The sequence below is a fragment of the Oncorhynchus clarkii genome, chromosome 2, assembly GCF_045791955.1.
Source record: "Oncorhynchus clarkii lewisi isolate Uvic-CL-2024 chromosome 2, UVic_Ocla_1.0, whole genome shotgun sequence".
NCBI lineage: Eukaryota > Metazoa > Chordata > Actinopteri > Salmoniformes > Salmonidae > Oncorhynchus > Oncorhynchus clarkii.
In genome coordinates, this window is record NC_092148.1 from 77,273,196 (window position 1) to 77,290,294 (window position 17,099).

General features: G+C 42.9%; 1 protein-coding gene across 1 annotated transcript in view; it reads left to right on the top strand.

The window, feature by feature from the left end:
* LOC139374099 (UPF0606 protein KIAA1549-like) overlaps positions 1–1,382 on the top strand; it is an 83,791-nt gene extending 82,409 nt beyond the window's left edge. The window contains exon 22 of the mRNA XM_071115094.1: positions 169–1,382. Within this exon, the coding sequence (XP_070971195.1) occupies positions 169–378 (210 nt within the window). The 3' untranslated portion in view covers positions 379–1,382. The remainder of the gene's footprint in view (positions 1–168) is intronic.
* Positions 1,383–17,099: the final 15,717 nt, after the last annotated feature.

The following is a 17,099-nucleotide window of genomic DNA, read 5'->3' on the forward strand; positions in this document are numbered from 1 at the left end:
CCAGGCCAACGTCATGACAGTTCACTCTAGTTCTTCTACCTCCCAGCTGTCAATCTGTACATGAACTATCCCTTAATATATATCGATAAGTGTAGTCATATGTCCTCTTTTCTCCTTAACTCTTCTCTTTTTCCTCTTCTTCGTTCCCTCCTTCCCTTTGTGCTTCAGGTTCTTCTGGGCTACTCTGACTCCTCCTCCTCTATGTTCCAGATGCCTAGTAGGAGTTCCCTAAGGGAGCCCTCTGCCCACCTGGACATCTACCCCCCCGAGGAGTCCTCTCCCCCCAACCACTCCTCAGCTTCCCTCATCAAGGCCATCAGGGAGGAGCTGCTGCGCCTCTCTCAGAAACAGCAAGCCGTGCCCAGTTACCACAGCTGAGACAGACGGCCTCCTCTGGTCCTCAATGAACCTCTACTGCTACATCCACCAGTCATACCGCTGCCCCTGCCTGCCTGCTCCAACCTAGCAATGCTTCCCATGGAAGTTCCTTTGTACAGGAGAGAGACAGTACTCCTGGGCTGCGTCAAGGTGGCTATTGGCAAACTAAGATGACATCATATATGCCACTAGTAGCCTAAGCATAGATGGGGTCATTATATGAATGACCTGTTCTCTAAGCTCTGGCTCTCTGACCCAGACCCCTGTCTCTGACCCAGACTGTCCTATAGCATACAGTGTACTACAGTATAAGTGACCCTAGAGGTTTAAGGGAGAAGGTGTGAACTGAATGGTTGGCCATGACCACGGATCCCTGCCCAGTTGTTTTTAATTTGAGGTGTTGTTGATTTTGTTCTTTTTAAACAGCAGTCTAGACTGTGTGTGTGATTATGATGTTAATAAGCAATGTGGTTTGATATTCTCTCTTATGCTGCCTTGACATCCTAACAATATTTTACAGTACAGTGGTCTTTCTCTATCAGTAGGACATCTTTCATTTAGGCTCCAAACATTGATACCATGTTACCTTTTAACGGTGATGCTTCTTACCATGACTATACAGGTTTTGTTTTTGAAGAGGCTCTTCTCCTCCATCATCTTCTGGTGCTTCTTTAAACGCTTTGTGTTTTCTGCCATGATATTGAGGGGTGATATGCACACTCCATGAAACCAGTTGTCCCAGGTGAGGGATGAAGCTGTTCTACATTGTTTTACGCCATGAGCCACACAATGCCTTGTGTTGTGACAGAGTGAGTCAGTTCAACTGTCTCAATCTACTATACAGCTAAGGTCAGAGTTCGGGGGGACAACACTAGACACAGAGAGCTGCAATAATTATACTTCAGCAACTCCCATACATTATTATTTATTTGACCAGGAAGGGCTCATTGAGATTTGAAATCTATTTTTCAAGAGCGTCCTGGCAAAGATGAGCAGCACCAAGTCATTACCAAGCGCCTATTCAATTTTATTAAGCTAATAGATCCAGGCATGCAATCTGATCTATTTAATTCACTGTATGCAAACTACTGGGTTGCACTTGGCTTTTCTCAGTGAATATCCTTCAAGTCACACCAACTGAAATGTAATTGAAAGATTCATAGGTCAAGTCAATTATGCATTGTATTGCTGAAGGAAATGCAGTATTTTCTCAGCTGAGAAGCAGGGTCAGTGCTCACACTCGTTCAATCTCCAGGGTATTCTTCATCTATTTCCTCCTTTTTCCACGCAGTATTGAAATGTTCAGCTACATGTACTGTGTTTTAATTGTTCACAGTTTACTGCTCAGTCAATCTGTCAACTTCAGATGTTTTGTGCATATTATGTTATTTTTATTCTTGAATGGACTTGCCTCGTGTTTTATTACCTCCATTTGTCTTTGTTCAATATTTTTTTTTACATTTTGTTCAGTAACATTTTCAACAAACTTTGCTGTGGGCATTGAAGTGATATTTCATTTCAATAAAATAAAAGAGAAATTATTGATTTTAGTTGTAGGGTTAAACTACATTTATTCACTGACTTGGATGAATTAATACTATATCAGTGTTGAACATTGTCCCAAATACTGTATATCCCAGTTTCACTCCACAACACTCTTATCCAAAGCAACTTACAGGAGCAATTAGGGTTAAGTGCCTTGCATAAGGGAACATCAACAGATTTTTCTCCTAGTCAGCTCAGGGATTTGAACTAGTGGCCTTGTGGTTACTGGCCTAACACTCTTAACCACTAGGCCACCTGCACCGGCTACAGTACTGTACACCAAACACACTACTTTGGCTCCTCATGACCAACATGTACCTTATGGATCCCCCTCCCTTTGGTGCTCTCATACTTATGTCCCCCATCCTGTCTCATTCTACTTGCCTGTCTGTCTGTTCGAGAGTCTTAACCAGGCTCTGTTCACTCCAACAACCACTGACTGTTTTGGATCATAGTAGTCTCAATATTAAGTTAAAGGATTTTCTCTCAACAAGGGTTCTATAGGTCTTAACAGTTGGTGCTAAAGTGTGTGGTTTAGCACCATCTAATATTCAACACTGTTTCTGGATGTAGTCTAAGATTTAGATTGTACACTGAGTTACCTGTAGTGATTTCACTCCTAGTTGGTCTGATTGGCTTCATTCACAACACTGTGCTGTACCATACTGTACTGGAAAAGAGTGTCTGTTAAATGACAACAATGTACAATGTACTGTATGCCTCCACCTGCTGGTTCTGCAACTCCCATGCACATCACTCAGATTTAGTGAGAGATGTTTTCCCTTTGTTTTTGACTGTTGTCTTGTTTTATTGTGAAGATCATACTTTGTGTTGGCTGGACCAACCATGTTTAATGTGTTTGACTTGTTGAGTTGCATGTTTCATGCATGTACACTACAGTTCAAAAGTTTGGGGTCACTTAGAAATGTCCTTGTTTTTGAAAGAAAAGCACATTTTTCAGAAATACAGTGTAGACATGGTTAATGTTGTAAATAACTATTGTAGCTGGAAACGACTATTTTTTGTTATGGAATATCTACATAGGAGTACAGAGGCCCATTATCAGCAACCATCACTTCTGTGTTCCAATGGCACGTTGTGTTAGCTGACGTGTTTATCCTTTTAAAAGGCAGAGTTGCAAAGAAAAAGCCATATCTCAGACTGGCCAATAAAAGATTGAGATGGGCAAAAGAACACAGACACTGGACAGAGGAACTCTGCCTCGAAGGCCAGCATCCCAGAGTCGCCTCTTCACTGTTGACGTTGAGACTGGTGTTTTGCGGGTACCATTTAATGAAGCTGCCAGTTGAGGATTTGTGAGGCATCTGTTTCTCTAACTAGACACAAATGTACTTGTTCTCTTGCTCATTTGTGCACCGGGGCCTCCCACTCCTCTTTCTATTCTGATTAGAGCCAGTTTGCGCTGTTCTGTGAAGGGTGTAGTACACAGCGTTGTATGAGATCTTCAGTATCTTGGCAATTTCTCACATGGAATAGCCTTCATTTCTCAGAACAAGAATAGACTGATGAGTTTCAGAAGAAAGTTCTTTGTTTCTGGCCATTTAGAGCCTGTAATCAAAGCCACAAATGCTGAAGCTCCAGATACTCAACTAGTCTAAAGAAGGCCAGTTTTATTGCTTTTTTAATCAGCACAACAGCTTTCAGCTGTGCTAACATAATTGCAAAATGTTTTTCTAATGATCAATTAGCCTTTTAAAAGGATAAACATGGATTAGCTAACACAACGTGCCACTGGAACACAGGAGTGATGGTTGCTGAAAATGGGCCTCTGTACTCCTATGTAGATATTCCATTTTAAAATCTGACGTTTCCAGCTACAATAGTCATTTACAACATTAACAATGTCTACACTGTATTTCTGATCAATTTGATGTTATTTTAATGGTCGAAAAAATTTGCTTTTCTTTCAAAAAGGAAATTTCTAAGTGACCCCAAACTTTTGAACAGTAGTGTAAGGCTGTGTGTGGTTTGTTTTCCATTTGTGTTGTGCATGCTGTTCCAAAAGAAACGCTTTTAAAAACCAATGAAACCCAAGTTGCATGTGTCCTAAGTTATTTAATACTGTGGTATTCTATCGCCGTGAGTATAACATGCAACTGATTTAAGAAGCAAAACATATTTCATTCTCACATAACATCTGCTAATCATTCTAATTTTCCCCTGAAAGTATTTTGTAAAATGATAATTATGTATTTTGCAGAGCACACAATTTCTCTGTATATGCAGTTTATTTCTTAATACAGTTATCTTAGCAGTGCTGTTTCATCCAGGGAGGTCCATTTGTTTTCATAGGCTGCTACAGTAATGCAGTGATGTCTGAATACGTTAAGTACCAGATGCAACCGCACGGTGGTGCCATCTCATTACAAAATACCATGTGGTGAGCTTCATTCACTTCTAAACAAAGAGAACTCTCCTCTGTTGAAAGTGAGGTCATCACTCTTGTAAGAGGGGTGAGTGTGTGTTTGAGTAAATATGTAGTTCACAGGAGGTTGGTTGGCACCTTTATTGGGGAGAACGGGCTCGTGGTAATGACTGGAGCGGAATCAGTGGAATGGTATCAAATACATCAAAAACATGGTTTCCAGGTGTTTGATGCCATTACATTTGCGCCGTTCCAGACATTATTATGAGCTGTCCTCCCCTCAGCAGCCTCCACTGGTGTAGTTGTGTGTGTGGCATCATTTAGCCTAACACAGATACTTGAGAATGTACGAAATGTTCTCCCTTTAAACATTTTAGACCCTGGCAACAATGAGGGAGTGAGGAGAATGTGTTAAGCATGAATGGATGAATGTGAATCTGTAGCCTCCAGGTATCAATGTCATTTGTAGTGATAAACAGTGTTGGTGCATAACTGCTCATAAGAGATGTGGAATCAGCAAAGGTACAGTATCAAAACCTAAAACTGTACGCATTGTTACCAATGGAAATCCACTCCACTCACTACTAAGACAACCCAAGCCTATCATAATGTAGGCTACTGTTGGTTTCCAGTACCTTTACATTGTTGCCTTTTTGATGTGTGGTTGCTAGTGCACAGACCCCCTAGAGCTCCCAGCCTCATACTGTGTTTACCATGTCATTCACAGGGTTAGTAGCATTGACAGTAGCTAATGTGCTCCTATGTTGCACAAGCTGCACTTACAACAAAGTCGTCTCAGGTGCTTTAGCATGGTAGTACGGAGGGAGGGGTGAATGGGGCTTGATGACTGATTTGGATGACAGGTGTCAATGGTATTGACCACCAGTCTGTGATGTATGATATAACATTCCCTTGAGGGAATACAATAGTAAAGGAAGGTGAAGATACATGTTTCAAAATTGCCCTGTGAATGTAGTGTGCTACAGTGTTTTCACACCAGACAATACACTACCCATTACAATTGACTGAATATCATATTTCCATCATTTTCATCCCATGTGTGATCAAAGGTGTGATCTTTGAAGACATATTTCACAATGTTTTGTAGGCACTAGTTTGTATCAAGCCTGTCTTGAGCATTCGGCCATAGGTTCTCATCGGCATCGCTCTAAATATCCTCATTTTTTATGCATATTGGGGAAAATCTTTTGGCATGGCGAATCCAAGCCTGACATACAGTGACTGAGTGTTTAAAACATTAAGAACGCCTTCCTAATATTTAGTTGCAACCCCTCCCCTTTGCCCTCAGAACAGCCTCAATTTGTCGGGGCATGGACTCTACAAGGTGCCGGAAGCGTTCCACATGGATGCTGGGATGCTGGCCCATATTGACTCCAATGCTTCCCACAGTTGTGTCAAATTGACTGGATGTCCTTTGGGTGGAGGACCATTCTTTATACACACGGGAAACTGTTGTTTGTGAAAAACACAGCAGTCTTGCAGTTCTTGACACAAACCGATGTGCCTGGCACCTACTGCCACACCCCATTCACAGGCACTTCAATATTTTGTCTTGCCCATTCACCATCTGAATGACACGCATACACAATCCATGTCTCAATTGTCTCAAGGTTTAAAAATCTTTCTTTAATCTGTCTCCTCCCCATCGTCTACACTGATTGAAGTGGATTTAACAAGTGACATCAATAAGCGATCATAGCTTTCACCTGGTCAGTCTATGTTATGGAAAGAGCATGTGTTCATAATGTTTTGTAGACTTAGTGTAGGTCTATTTAAATCATTGCATGCTCCATCCATGGCCGAAGGAGGGTGGTACGCTCATGGGGATAGGAATTATACATCTTCCACCTGTATTGTACTTATTTGTCTATTTGGATCCACATTAGCTTCTGCAGAAGCAGCAGCTACTCCTGGAGACCACAAAACACACAAAATGTGACAAGTAACAAAACACTGATACATTGATAGACAAGGACAGTCACACAAATGTAACATACTGTACAACGATACAAACAATACAACTAAAAAACAATACAAAACAATACAACTAAAAAACAATACAAAACAATACAACTAAATACAAACAATACAACTAAAAAACAATACAAACAATACAACTAAATACAAACAATACAACTAAATACAAACAATACAACTAAAAAACAATACAAACAATACAACTAAATACAAACAATACAACTAAAAAACAATACAAACAATACAACTAAAAAACAATACAAACAATACAACTAAATACAAACAATACTACTAAAAAACAATACAAACAATACAACTAAATACAAACAATACAACTAAAAAACAATACAAACAATACAGCTAAATACAAACAATACAACTAAAAAACAATACAAACAATACAACTAAATGCAAACAATACAACTAAAAAACAATACAAACAATACAACTAAATACAAACAATACAACTAAATACAAACAATACAACTAAAAAACAATACAAACAATACAACTAAATACAAACAATACCACAAAAAAAATACAAACAACACAACTAAAAAACAATACAAACAATACAACTAAATACAAACAATACTACTAAAAAACAATACACCTAAATACAAACAATACAACTAAATACAAACAATACAACTAAATACAAACAATACCACTAAAAAAATACAAACAACACAACTAAAAAACAATACAAAAAATACAACAAAAAAAACAATACAAACAACACAACTACAAACAATACAACTAAAAAACAATGCAAACAATGCAACTATTGAAATAATGTATTGTATTTTACGGTATTGTGTTGTCCGTATCTATTATAGTGGTCCTGTATGTGGCTCAGTTCATAAGAGCATGGCACCACCAGAGTTGTGGGTTTGATTCCCACTGGGGTCACATACCAAAATGTGTGGACTGTTGTCACTTTGGATATGTGTCTGCCACGTAAATTGCATACTGTATATTACAGTATGAAATTTGTATACTGTATAACATCAAAACTACTTCATTTTGGATACATGTTTACTGTATAGGGGATGCATTTCTTTCTTGTTTTGGACTTTCTGGATTATTTACATATTAGTGTTGTATTGACATAGTATTACTGAACTGTAGGAGCTACAAACACAAGCATTTCAATGCACCTGCTGTAATATCTTCTAATCCGTGTACAGGACCAAAACACTTTCATTTTGATTTGATCTCTGATCTTGTTCTCATCATAGTACTACACCCTCCTTAGCCCAGCCCTGTCCTCATGCTGCTTCTGCTCGGTGTCCTGTAGGGGCCTGGAACTCTGTAGTAATCCTGTCTGTCCTGAAGGGGGCTGGACCCTGTAGTAATCCTGTCTGTCTGTCCTGGAGGGGCCTGGACCTCTGTAGTAATCCTGTCTGTCTGTCCTGGAGGGGCCTGGAACTCTGTAGTAATCATGTCTGTCCTGGAGGGGCCTGGACCTCTGTAGTAATCCTGTCTGTCTGTCTGTCCTGGAGGAGCCTGGAACTCTGTAGTAATCCTGTCTGTTTGTCCTGAAGGGGGCTGGACCCTGTAGTAATCCTGTCTGTCTGTCCTGGAGGGGCCTGGACCTCTGTAGTAATCCTGTCTGTCTGTCCTGGAGGGGCCTGGAACTCTGTAGTAATCATGTCTGTCCTGGAGGGGCCTGGACCTCTGTAGTAATCCTGTCTGTCTGTCCTGGAGGGGCCTGGACCTCTGTAGTAATCCTGTCTGTCCTGGAGGGGCCTGGACCCTGTAGTAATCCTGTCTATCCTGGAGGGGCCTGGACCCTGTAGTAATCCTGTCTGTCTGTCCTGGAGGGGCCTGGACCCTGTAGTAATCCTGTCTGTCTGTCCTGGAGGGGCCTGGACCCTGTAGTAATCCTGTCTGTCTGTCCTGTAGTGGCATGGACCCCTGTAGTAATCCTGTATGTCTGTCCTGAAGTGGCATGGGCCCCTGTAGTAATCCTGTCTGTCTGTCCTGAAGTGGCATGGACTCCTGTAGTAATCCTGTCTGTCATGGAGGGGCCTGGACCCTGTAGTAATCCTGTCTGTCTGTCCTGGAGGGGCCTGGACCCTGTAGTAATTCTGTCTATCCTGGAGGGGCCTGGACCCTGTAGTAATCCTGTCTATCCTGGAGGGGCCGGGACCCTGTAGTAATCCTGTCTGTCTGTCCTGGAGGGGCCTGGACCCTGTAGTAATCCTGTCTGTCTGTCCTGTAGTGGCATGTACCCCTGTAGTAATCCTGTATGTCTGTCCTGAAGTGGCATGGACCCCTGTAGTAATCCTGTCTGTCTGTCCGGAGGTGGCATGGACTCCTGTAGTAATCCTGTCTGTCCTAGAGGGGCCTGGACCCTGTAGTAATCCTGTCTGTCTGTCCTGGAGGGGCCTGGACCCTGTAGTAATCCTGTCTATCCTGGAGGGGCCTGGACCCTGTAGTAACCCTGTCTATCCTGGAGGGGCCTGGACCCTGTAGTAATCCTGTCTGTCTGTCCTGGAGGGGCTGGGACCCTGTAGTAATCCTGTCTATCCTGGAGGGGCCTGGACCCTGTAGTAATACTGTCTGTCTGTCCTGGAGGGGCCTGGATCCCTGTATTAATCTGTTCTGTCTGTCTGTGAGGTGGCCATGGCAGACATGAGAAGAAGTTGAGAGAAGGCAGGGTCTATCTGGATCATGATGGGCTAATTACTGCCATAGTGCTGAGTGGTGGTGGGGAAGGAAAAGGAGAGCTCGCTAGAGCTGACAGGGTTACTGACTGCTCCGTTGTAGGAGGAGCCACCCCTCAGCTTGACGGATAGAGAGAGAGAGAGAAAGAGAGAGAAAGAGAGAGAAAGAAAGAGATAGGCATACTTTCACAGCTCAAGCAGCACTGCAGATCTCTGTGTGTAATGCTGTTCTTCCTACAGGAGTAGGTGGAGGAGTGTGAGTGAGGGACTTGTCTGGCAGCCATCCCAGTTAAACAGTAATACAGAGGTAAGAGGGTCTCTTCACTGAGCCAAAGCACAGGATCCAGCACTGTAAGTCTATGTGTCATTCCTCTGTGACTGCCAATGTGATATGTAGCTGGTTGTGTGTTACTGTATAGAGTGTGCTGCTGCATGTTGTCAGCTCTGAAAGAGAACATTTATTAATAGATGCGACAGAGATGACAGTTGCTTAACAGAGACTGGGTAGGTGTCTTGATGCGCCATGCTTTTGTAAGCATGGTGTGTGTGTGTGTGTGTGTGTGTGTGTGTGTGTGTGTGTGTGTGTGTGTGTGTGTGTGTGTGTGTGTGTGTATGTGTGTGTGTGTGTGTGTGTGTGTGTGTGTGTGTGTGTGTGTGTGTGTGTGTGTGTGTGTGTGTGTGTGTTTAGGCGTGTGTAGGTGCGTGTATGTTGCTGCGTGAGCATGTGTGCTTTTGTGTGTTGGTGGGAGGGTGTGTGAGTCTGGCTCTGCGTGTGTGCTTGTTGTGCGTAGTTATGACTGTGTGTTGTTCTTGATGTGGCAAATGGTTTTGAAACAGAGTCATTGTTGTGGAATAACACTAATGAATGCGTGTGGTGTAATGATGACGATCTCTGGAATATATTGTTCATGCAATGCCATGTCTGTCCAGACTTGTTGTTACTGTACTGCAGGACATGCTCCTCGCCCCCTCTGTTTACTGCTTGGGTGATACATTTCCCATGAGATCATGTTGATTTACTGTATCATCAAAGATGTTGCCTGCTTGATATAAATCAACGCGAGCAGCTAGTGAGAGACACCACAGCAGCAGCACCACCAGCCCAATTCTCCCAATGCAATATCTATCCATTACTTTCACTGGCAATACCCTGCTTCAGCCACTTAGTTGAAGCAGTACTGTGTATGATTTGAATACCACCATTTTGGGCCTCCCGAGTGGCGCAGCGGTTTAAGGCACTGCATCGATCCCGGGCTGTGTCACAACCGACCGTGATCGGGAGTCTCATATGGCGGTGCACAATTGGCCCAGCGCTGTCTGGGTTAGGGGAGGGTTTGGCCGATGGGGCTTTACTTGGCTCATCGCAACCTAGCATCTCCTTGTTGCGGGCCGGGCGCCTGCAGGCTGACTTCGGTCGTCAGGTGAACAGTGTTTCCTCCGACATGTTTGTGCGGCTGGCTTCATGGTTAAGCAGGCGGGTGTTAAAAAGCACGGTTTGGCCGGTCATGTTTCGGAGCTCGCATTATGAGATCAAATCGAAATTGGGGAGAAAAAGGCAGTAACATTTTTAAATAATAAATACCACAATTTGACTAAATACCAGAGATTTAGAACTGACTAGGTAGAGCGTGACAGGGTGCTCCGTACATCAAATACCTCTGTGGTTGCGTTTGCCCAAACACCAGATTGAGCCCTCTGATGCCACAGCTATTCAGTTTAGAGGCCTCCCGTATCCTCTTCTTCTCTTCCCCTCATCCTTTCTTTTCTCCTCCTCCCTTCTTCTCTTCTCCTCTGCCCTCATAGCTCTCCTCATCCTGCAGTGATATTGTCTGCTATTGTCAGAGCTACACATGAGTTACATATCCTTCCCCTCTTTCACTCCCTCCCTCCCTTCCTCATCCTAACCCTGGCCAGCTACGCAGGTTATCTCTACTCTGTTATTGGGTCATATTTCTCATTTTTATGGCCGACGTGATGTGCATTCTGGGAGCGTTCAGGAGTGCCGTGGGTGGAGCCGTTACTAAAGGCTGTGTTTGGAGCTGGGTGGTAATGATACAGTACACTACACACTGCATAACATAACCACACACACACACACTATAGAACCCAACCACACACACTTCAGGGATGGCTGGAAATTACATCTTACCCACGAGAGAGAGAGAGAGAGAGAGAGAGAGAGAGAGAGAGAGAGAGAGAGAGAGAGAGAGAGAGAGAGAGAGAGAGAGAGAGAGAAGAGAGAGAGAGAGAGAGAGAGAGAGAGAGAGAGAGAGAGAGAGAGAGAGAGAGAAAGAGAGAGAGAGAGAGAGAGAGAGAGAGAGAGAGAGAGAGAGAGAGGGAGAGAGAGAGAGGAGAGAGGAGATAAGAGAGAGAGAGAGAGAGAGAGAGAGAGAGAGAGAGAAAGAGAGAGAGAGAGAGAGATAGAGAGAGAGAGAGAGAGAGAGAGAGAGAGAGAGAGAGAGAGAGAGAGAAGAGAGAGAGAGAGAGAGAGAGAGAGAGAGAGAGAGAGAGAGAGAGAGAGAGAAGGAGAGAGAGAGAGAGAGGAGAGAGAGAGAGAGAGAGAAAGAGAGAGAGAGAGAGAGAGAGAGAGAGAGAGAGAGAGAGAGAGAGAGAGAGAGAGAGAGAGAGAGAGAGAGAGAGAGAGAGAGAGAGAGAGAGAGAGAGAGAGAGAGAGAGAGAGAGAGAGAGAGAGAGAGAGAGAGAGAGAGAGAGAGAGAGAGAGAGAGAGAGAGAGAGAGAGAGAGAGAGAGAGAGAGAGAGAGAGAGAGAGAGAGAGAGAGAGAGAGAGAGAGAGAGAGAGAGAGAGAGAGAGAGAGAGAGACTAATGTTGTACAGAGAACACTACACTGCTGCTATATTCCTATAGACAATGTTCTGTACCAGATGCGTAATACATAACCCAATGTCAGCCCTCGTGCCATGTTTATACCGGTGTCATAGGCCTTTAAGTGAATGCAGTGTCATCTCTCTCAAACAACCCTGAGGAAAAACTGCACAAGATGTTGCTTGTTGTCATTAGTCCTTCTGGTCTACCGCATAGCCTCTCTCTCTCTCTCTCTCTCTCTCTCTCTCTCTCTCTCTCTCTCTCTCTCTCTCTCTCTCTCTCTCTCTCTCTCTCTCTCTCTCTCTCTCTCTCTCTCTCTCTCTCTCTCTCTCTCTCTCTCTCTCTCTCTCTCTCTCTCTCTCTCTCGTGGGTAAGATGTCATTTCCAGCCATCCCTGAAGTGTGTGTGGTTGTGTTCTACAGTGTGTGTGTGTGGTTATGTTCTACAGTGTGTAGTGTACTGTAGAGTCTTGTGGGGCTGTATCATTACCACCCAGCTCTCTTTCTTTCAATTCAATTTCAATTTAAGGGCTTTATTGGTATGGGAAACATACAGTTGAAGTGGGAAGTTTACATACACTTAGGTTGAAGTCATGAAAACTTGTTTTTCAACCACTCCACAAATTACTTGTTAACAAACTATAGTTTTGGCAAGTCGGTTAGGACATCTACTTTGTGCATGACACAAGTCATTTTTACAACAATTGTTTACAGACAGATTATTTCACTTATAATTCACTGTATCACAATTCCATTGGGTCAGAAATGTACATACACTAAGTTGACTGTGCCTTTTAAACAGCTTGGAAATTCCAGAAAATGATGTCATGGCTTTAGAAGCTTCTGATAGGCTAATTGACATAATTTGAGTCAATTGGAGGTGTACCTGTGGATGTATTTCAAGGCCTACCTAACTCAGTGCCTCTTTGCTTGACATCATGGGAAAATCAAAAGAAATCAGTAAAGACCTCAGAAAACAAACTGTAGACCTCCACAAGTTTTGTTCATCTTTGGGAGCAATTTCCAAATGCCTGAAAGTACCACGTTCATCTGTATAAACAATAGTACACAAGTATAAACACCATGGGACCACGCAGCCGTCATACCGCTCAGGAAGGAGACGTGTTCTGTCTCCTAGAGATGAACGTACTTTGGTGCTAAAAGTGCAAATCCAGAACAACAGCAAAGGACATTGTGAAGATGCTGGAGGAAACAGGTACAAAAGTATCTATATCCACAGTAAAACGAGTCCTATATCGACATAACCTGAAAGGCCACTCAGCAAGGAAGAAGCCACTGCTCCAAAACCGCCATAAAAAAGCCAGTCTACGGTTTGCAACTGCACATGGGGACAACAAAATTCTGACATTTAACATTCTTAAAATAAAGTTGAGATCCTAACTGACCTAAGACAGGGAATTTTTACTAGGATTAAATGTCAGGAATTGTGAAAAACTGAGTTTAAATGTATTTTGCTAAGGTGTATGCAAACTTCCAACTTCAACTGTATGTTAACACTGGCAAAGCAAGTTAAGTTGATAATTAACTCAAGTGAAATAAACAATACAAATTAACAGTAAACATTACACTCACAGAAGTTCCAAAAGAATAAAGACATTTCAAATGTCATATTATGTCTATATACAGTGTTGTAACAATGTGCAAATTAGTTATGTACAAAAGGGAAAATAAACATAAATATGGTTTGTATTTACAATGAATGCTATTTGTTCTTCACTGGTTGCCCTTTTCTTGGGGCAACAGGTCACAAATCTTGCTGCTGTAATGGCACACTGGTATTTATCAAAGTTTGGTTTCTCTCTTTCTCTCCCTCTCTCAATATCTCTCAATTCAATTCAATTAACATTGAAGCCTCTCCCTCCCCCTCACCCCCTCTCTCCATCCCCTCCCCCCCACCCCATTCTCTCATTATTCCCCTCCCCATCCTCTCTCTCTCTCTGCTGACCAGTAGTGTATCAGTGGGGCACAGTGTGATATTGTGCAGCTCTGTGACCGTGCAGAGGGGGAGGCAGTTCTCAGCAGTTCTCCCCTCGTGATGAGGTCGGCGTGAGTGAATAGCTGTCATTGATAAGAGCCCAGGGCCATTTGTCCAGCAGGCAGCTGCCCCTTACTTCAGACATTGATCCTAGACATCAGCTGTGAAAACACAACCCGGGCCAAATGTTTCTTCCCAGGCCACAATTGATGATTTAAATCTCACATTCATAAATATAAACTAGCTATGGCTATTGCAGACTTAATATTGCTTTGAATATTAAATCTGCTGATGTTCACACACTTGATTTGTATGATGATCCAATCACACTGTTAGGAAACAGAATATTAAAGCATTACTGATGTACGTATATTGTTGTATTATTGACAGGATATCCCATCCAGGCCTGTTGTTTAGAGGAGGAGCAATGTTTAACAAGTGTTCAACATTGTAAAACTACAGCCCTACCTGTAATAATCTGCCTTTGCTTGTTGACAGGCTTGTTGACTTTTGAGTATGTGGCTTAACTGCCTGTGCCAGCATGGACTATGCTTTAGTTATAGCCTACATTAATTTCGATGAGAATAATGTTTTGTCAGGCAAGGCCACTCTGCATAGCTGTAACCTTCCATTACTCTGTGCTGGTTGTGTGTGGACAGGCTCCAACCAAAGACTATTAATCATTCCAGAACTACCATCCTTTGTCTGAGGAACAGGAAGCCATTGAAACCCAGAGAGCCTGCCCTACACTGTTTGGGGTTTTCTATGTATTGCTGTGAGTCTAGCCTCTAATGTTCTTTCTTTCTTTCTTTCATTTTTATCCAGTTATATTGCCCTTGAGAGGGAGAGCGGCGAGAGAGATGAACAGTAATTCATTTGACATGATAATGGTCTTTCTCTAGCTGGAGATGTCATGGGGTTAGGAAAGAGGCCTACTTTTGAAATGTTCATCAAGCAAGAAGAGACATCAAGACCTGCAGATTCATTGACATCGATGTGCAAATCAGCATCTCGAGAGGTTCTATCTGCAAAAAGATGATTCTGAGATAATTGGCTTTGAAGTTCCAAACCCTCATTGGTTTGAATGGTGTCAGGAATTTTTCATCTTGTATTCTTTTGAACTTAACATAAATTGGGGGTATTTAGAGTACTATATAGGTAAACATTGAACAGAACAAGGCCATGTCAACAACTCAATTTTGATAAAAATGTACAGTCCCTGTAAGGTCCTGGGTGTCGTGAGGGTGAAACCAGGCGCAGGAAAGCAGAGTTCAATAAAGTACTTTTTTTAATGCACACACAGTGAACTACGGTCCCCCCACTTACGGGAGCTCCAACCAAATGCCCCAGACACAGGGAAACGAAAACAGTCTAGCACTAAATACACGAACATGGACATCTAATGCAAACACCAGGGTTACAATAATCAGAATCTTCGGTCGGAGTCGTGACAGTCCCAAGCTTTCAAATTTTGTCAGGTGTGCGAACAGCAGTATGTGATGTCATTGAGTAGTTGATGTGCTGTGGTATGTGTGCAGATTGATTTCCTCTAGGAGAGCAGATCAGGACCTTTCTTTCAGATCACTGTCTGGCTACCTGATCTTCACTGAATGAATCCCTGCTACAGGCTGAGAGCCAACATTGTAATCTCTGAGGTTATACTGTTGATGTTGCACGGTTGATCACACACTGACCCTTACACACATGAACAAACTATAATGTTAGACGAGTAGCACTTTCACCTGAGCATGAGTCTTTTTCGGCTCTCCCCCACTCTGCTTGGACATGCTATGAGATGAGACCGTTTTCAATAACCACAGTCAGGTTGGTGCCAATATCTTATTGAAATGCTGCTCAACACAAAGTGAGCTTTCTCAGCCAACAACAACCAAAGTACCAGCAGAGGACTGGCAGCTGGCTTCTTTTCCAGTCACAGTAGACAAAACACCGCCAGCTCACTTTGTGTAGACTGGCATGGAGGATGATGTCAAATTAAATAGCCCAGTTGCTTTGATGTGTCTGAAATATGACTCTGCTATCCCCAGTAAAACCTGAACGATGGATGAGTGCTAAAATAGTGAAGATACGATCCTCTCCGGTCATACATACTGTATGAAATTCCTATGGTCTTTATTGAGTCGACATGGTTTGGTTAGTATAGTATTTTGTTTACCTTACAGACTCTTTATTGCAGCCATGAGCCCTTAATCAGAGGGCAAATTTTAACCAGAAAATGTAATAATTCCCCTTTCAACACTAGCATGCCGACCTGGACCAAACTGTGCTGGCTCAGATATGTCCTTTTCACATTGTCCATTCCAGCCCGGTGCAGCAACTATGGTGGATGGAGTGAAAGTTATGAGGAGACTATCAAGGCACAAGCCGAGACCCAAATGCAGACACAGGAGGCAGATGTTTGGAGTCTTAAAATGTTTGTTAATCCAAAGGGGTAGGCAAGAGAATGGTAGTGGACAGGCAAAAGGTCAAAACCAGATCAGAGTCCAGGAGGTACAGAGTGGCAGACAGGCTCGTGGTCAAGGCAGGCAGAATAGTCAGGCAGGCGGGTACAAAGTCCAGAAACAGGCAAGGGTCAAAACCAGAAGGACCCAAAAAAATGACAATGCAAAAATCAGGAGAACGGGAAAACCGCTGGTTGACTTGTAAACATAAAAGACGAACTGGCACAGAGAGACAGGAAACACAGGGATAAATACACTGGGGAAAATAAGTGACACCTTGAGGGGGTGAAGACAATTACAAGGACAGGTGAAACAGATCAGGGCGTGAAAGAGACAGGAGGAGTGAATGTTATGAGGAGACAGGAGCAGGGAATGTCATGAGGAGACAGGAGGAGTGAATGTTATGAACATGTGTGGTATTCCCTGTGAATCTTGTTGAGATGTTAGAAGAGGAATGTACTGTACATGGCCATCATCATTAAACTGCATGTTTTTATCATGACATAATACTTCTGACACTTCATGTTGAGCTGTTGAAAAATGTGTTTGCTGTTTTGTTCAGCGTGTTAGTAGCTGAGGAAACTGTCAAGGTGGTGACATTTTTTCTGACAACACAGACTTGAGTGGTTGCCCTTTACGAGTGAAATGTTCTGATCGTTTTTCATGGGCAAAAGGCTTGTTATTCTGAGACCGAATGGAGACCATATGATTATCTGATTACTGTATTGACTGTTGAATGTTATATGGCCTATCTGGTTTCTGTTAAACAATGCAGTCATCATTTATGGGATAATGCTTTGGTCACACACCCCATAAATGATGAGTCACTGCATGTGAAAATG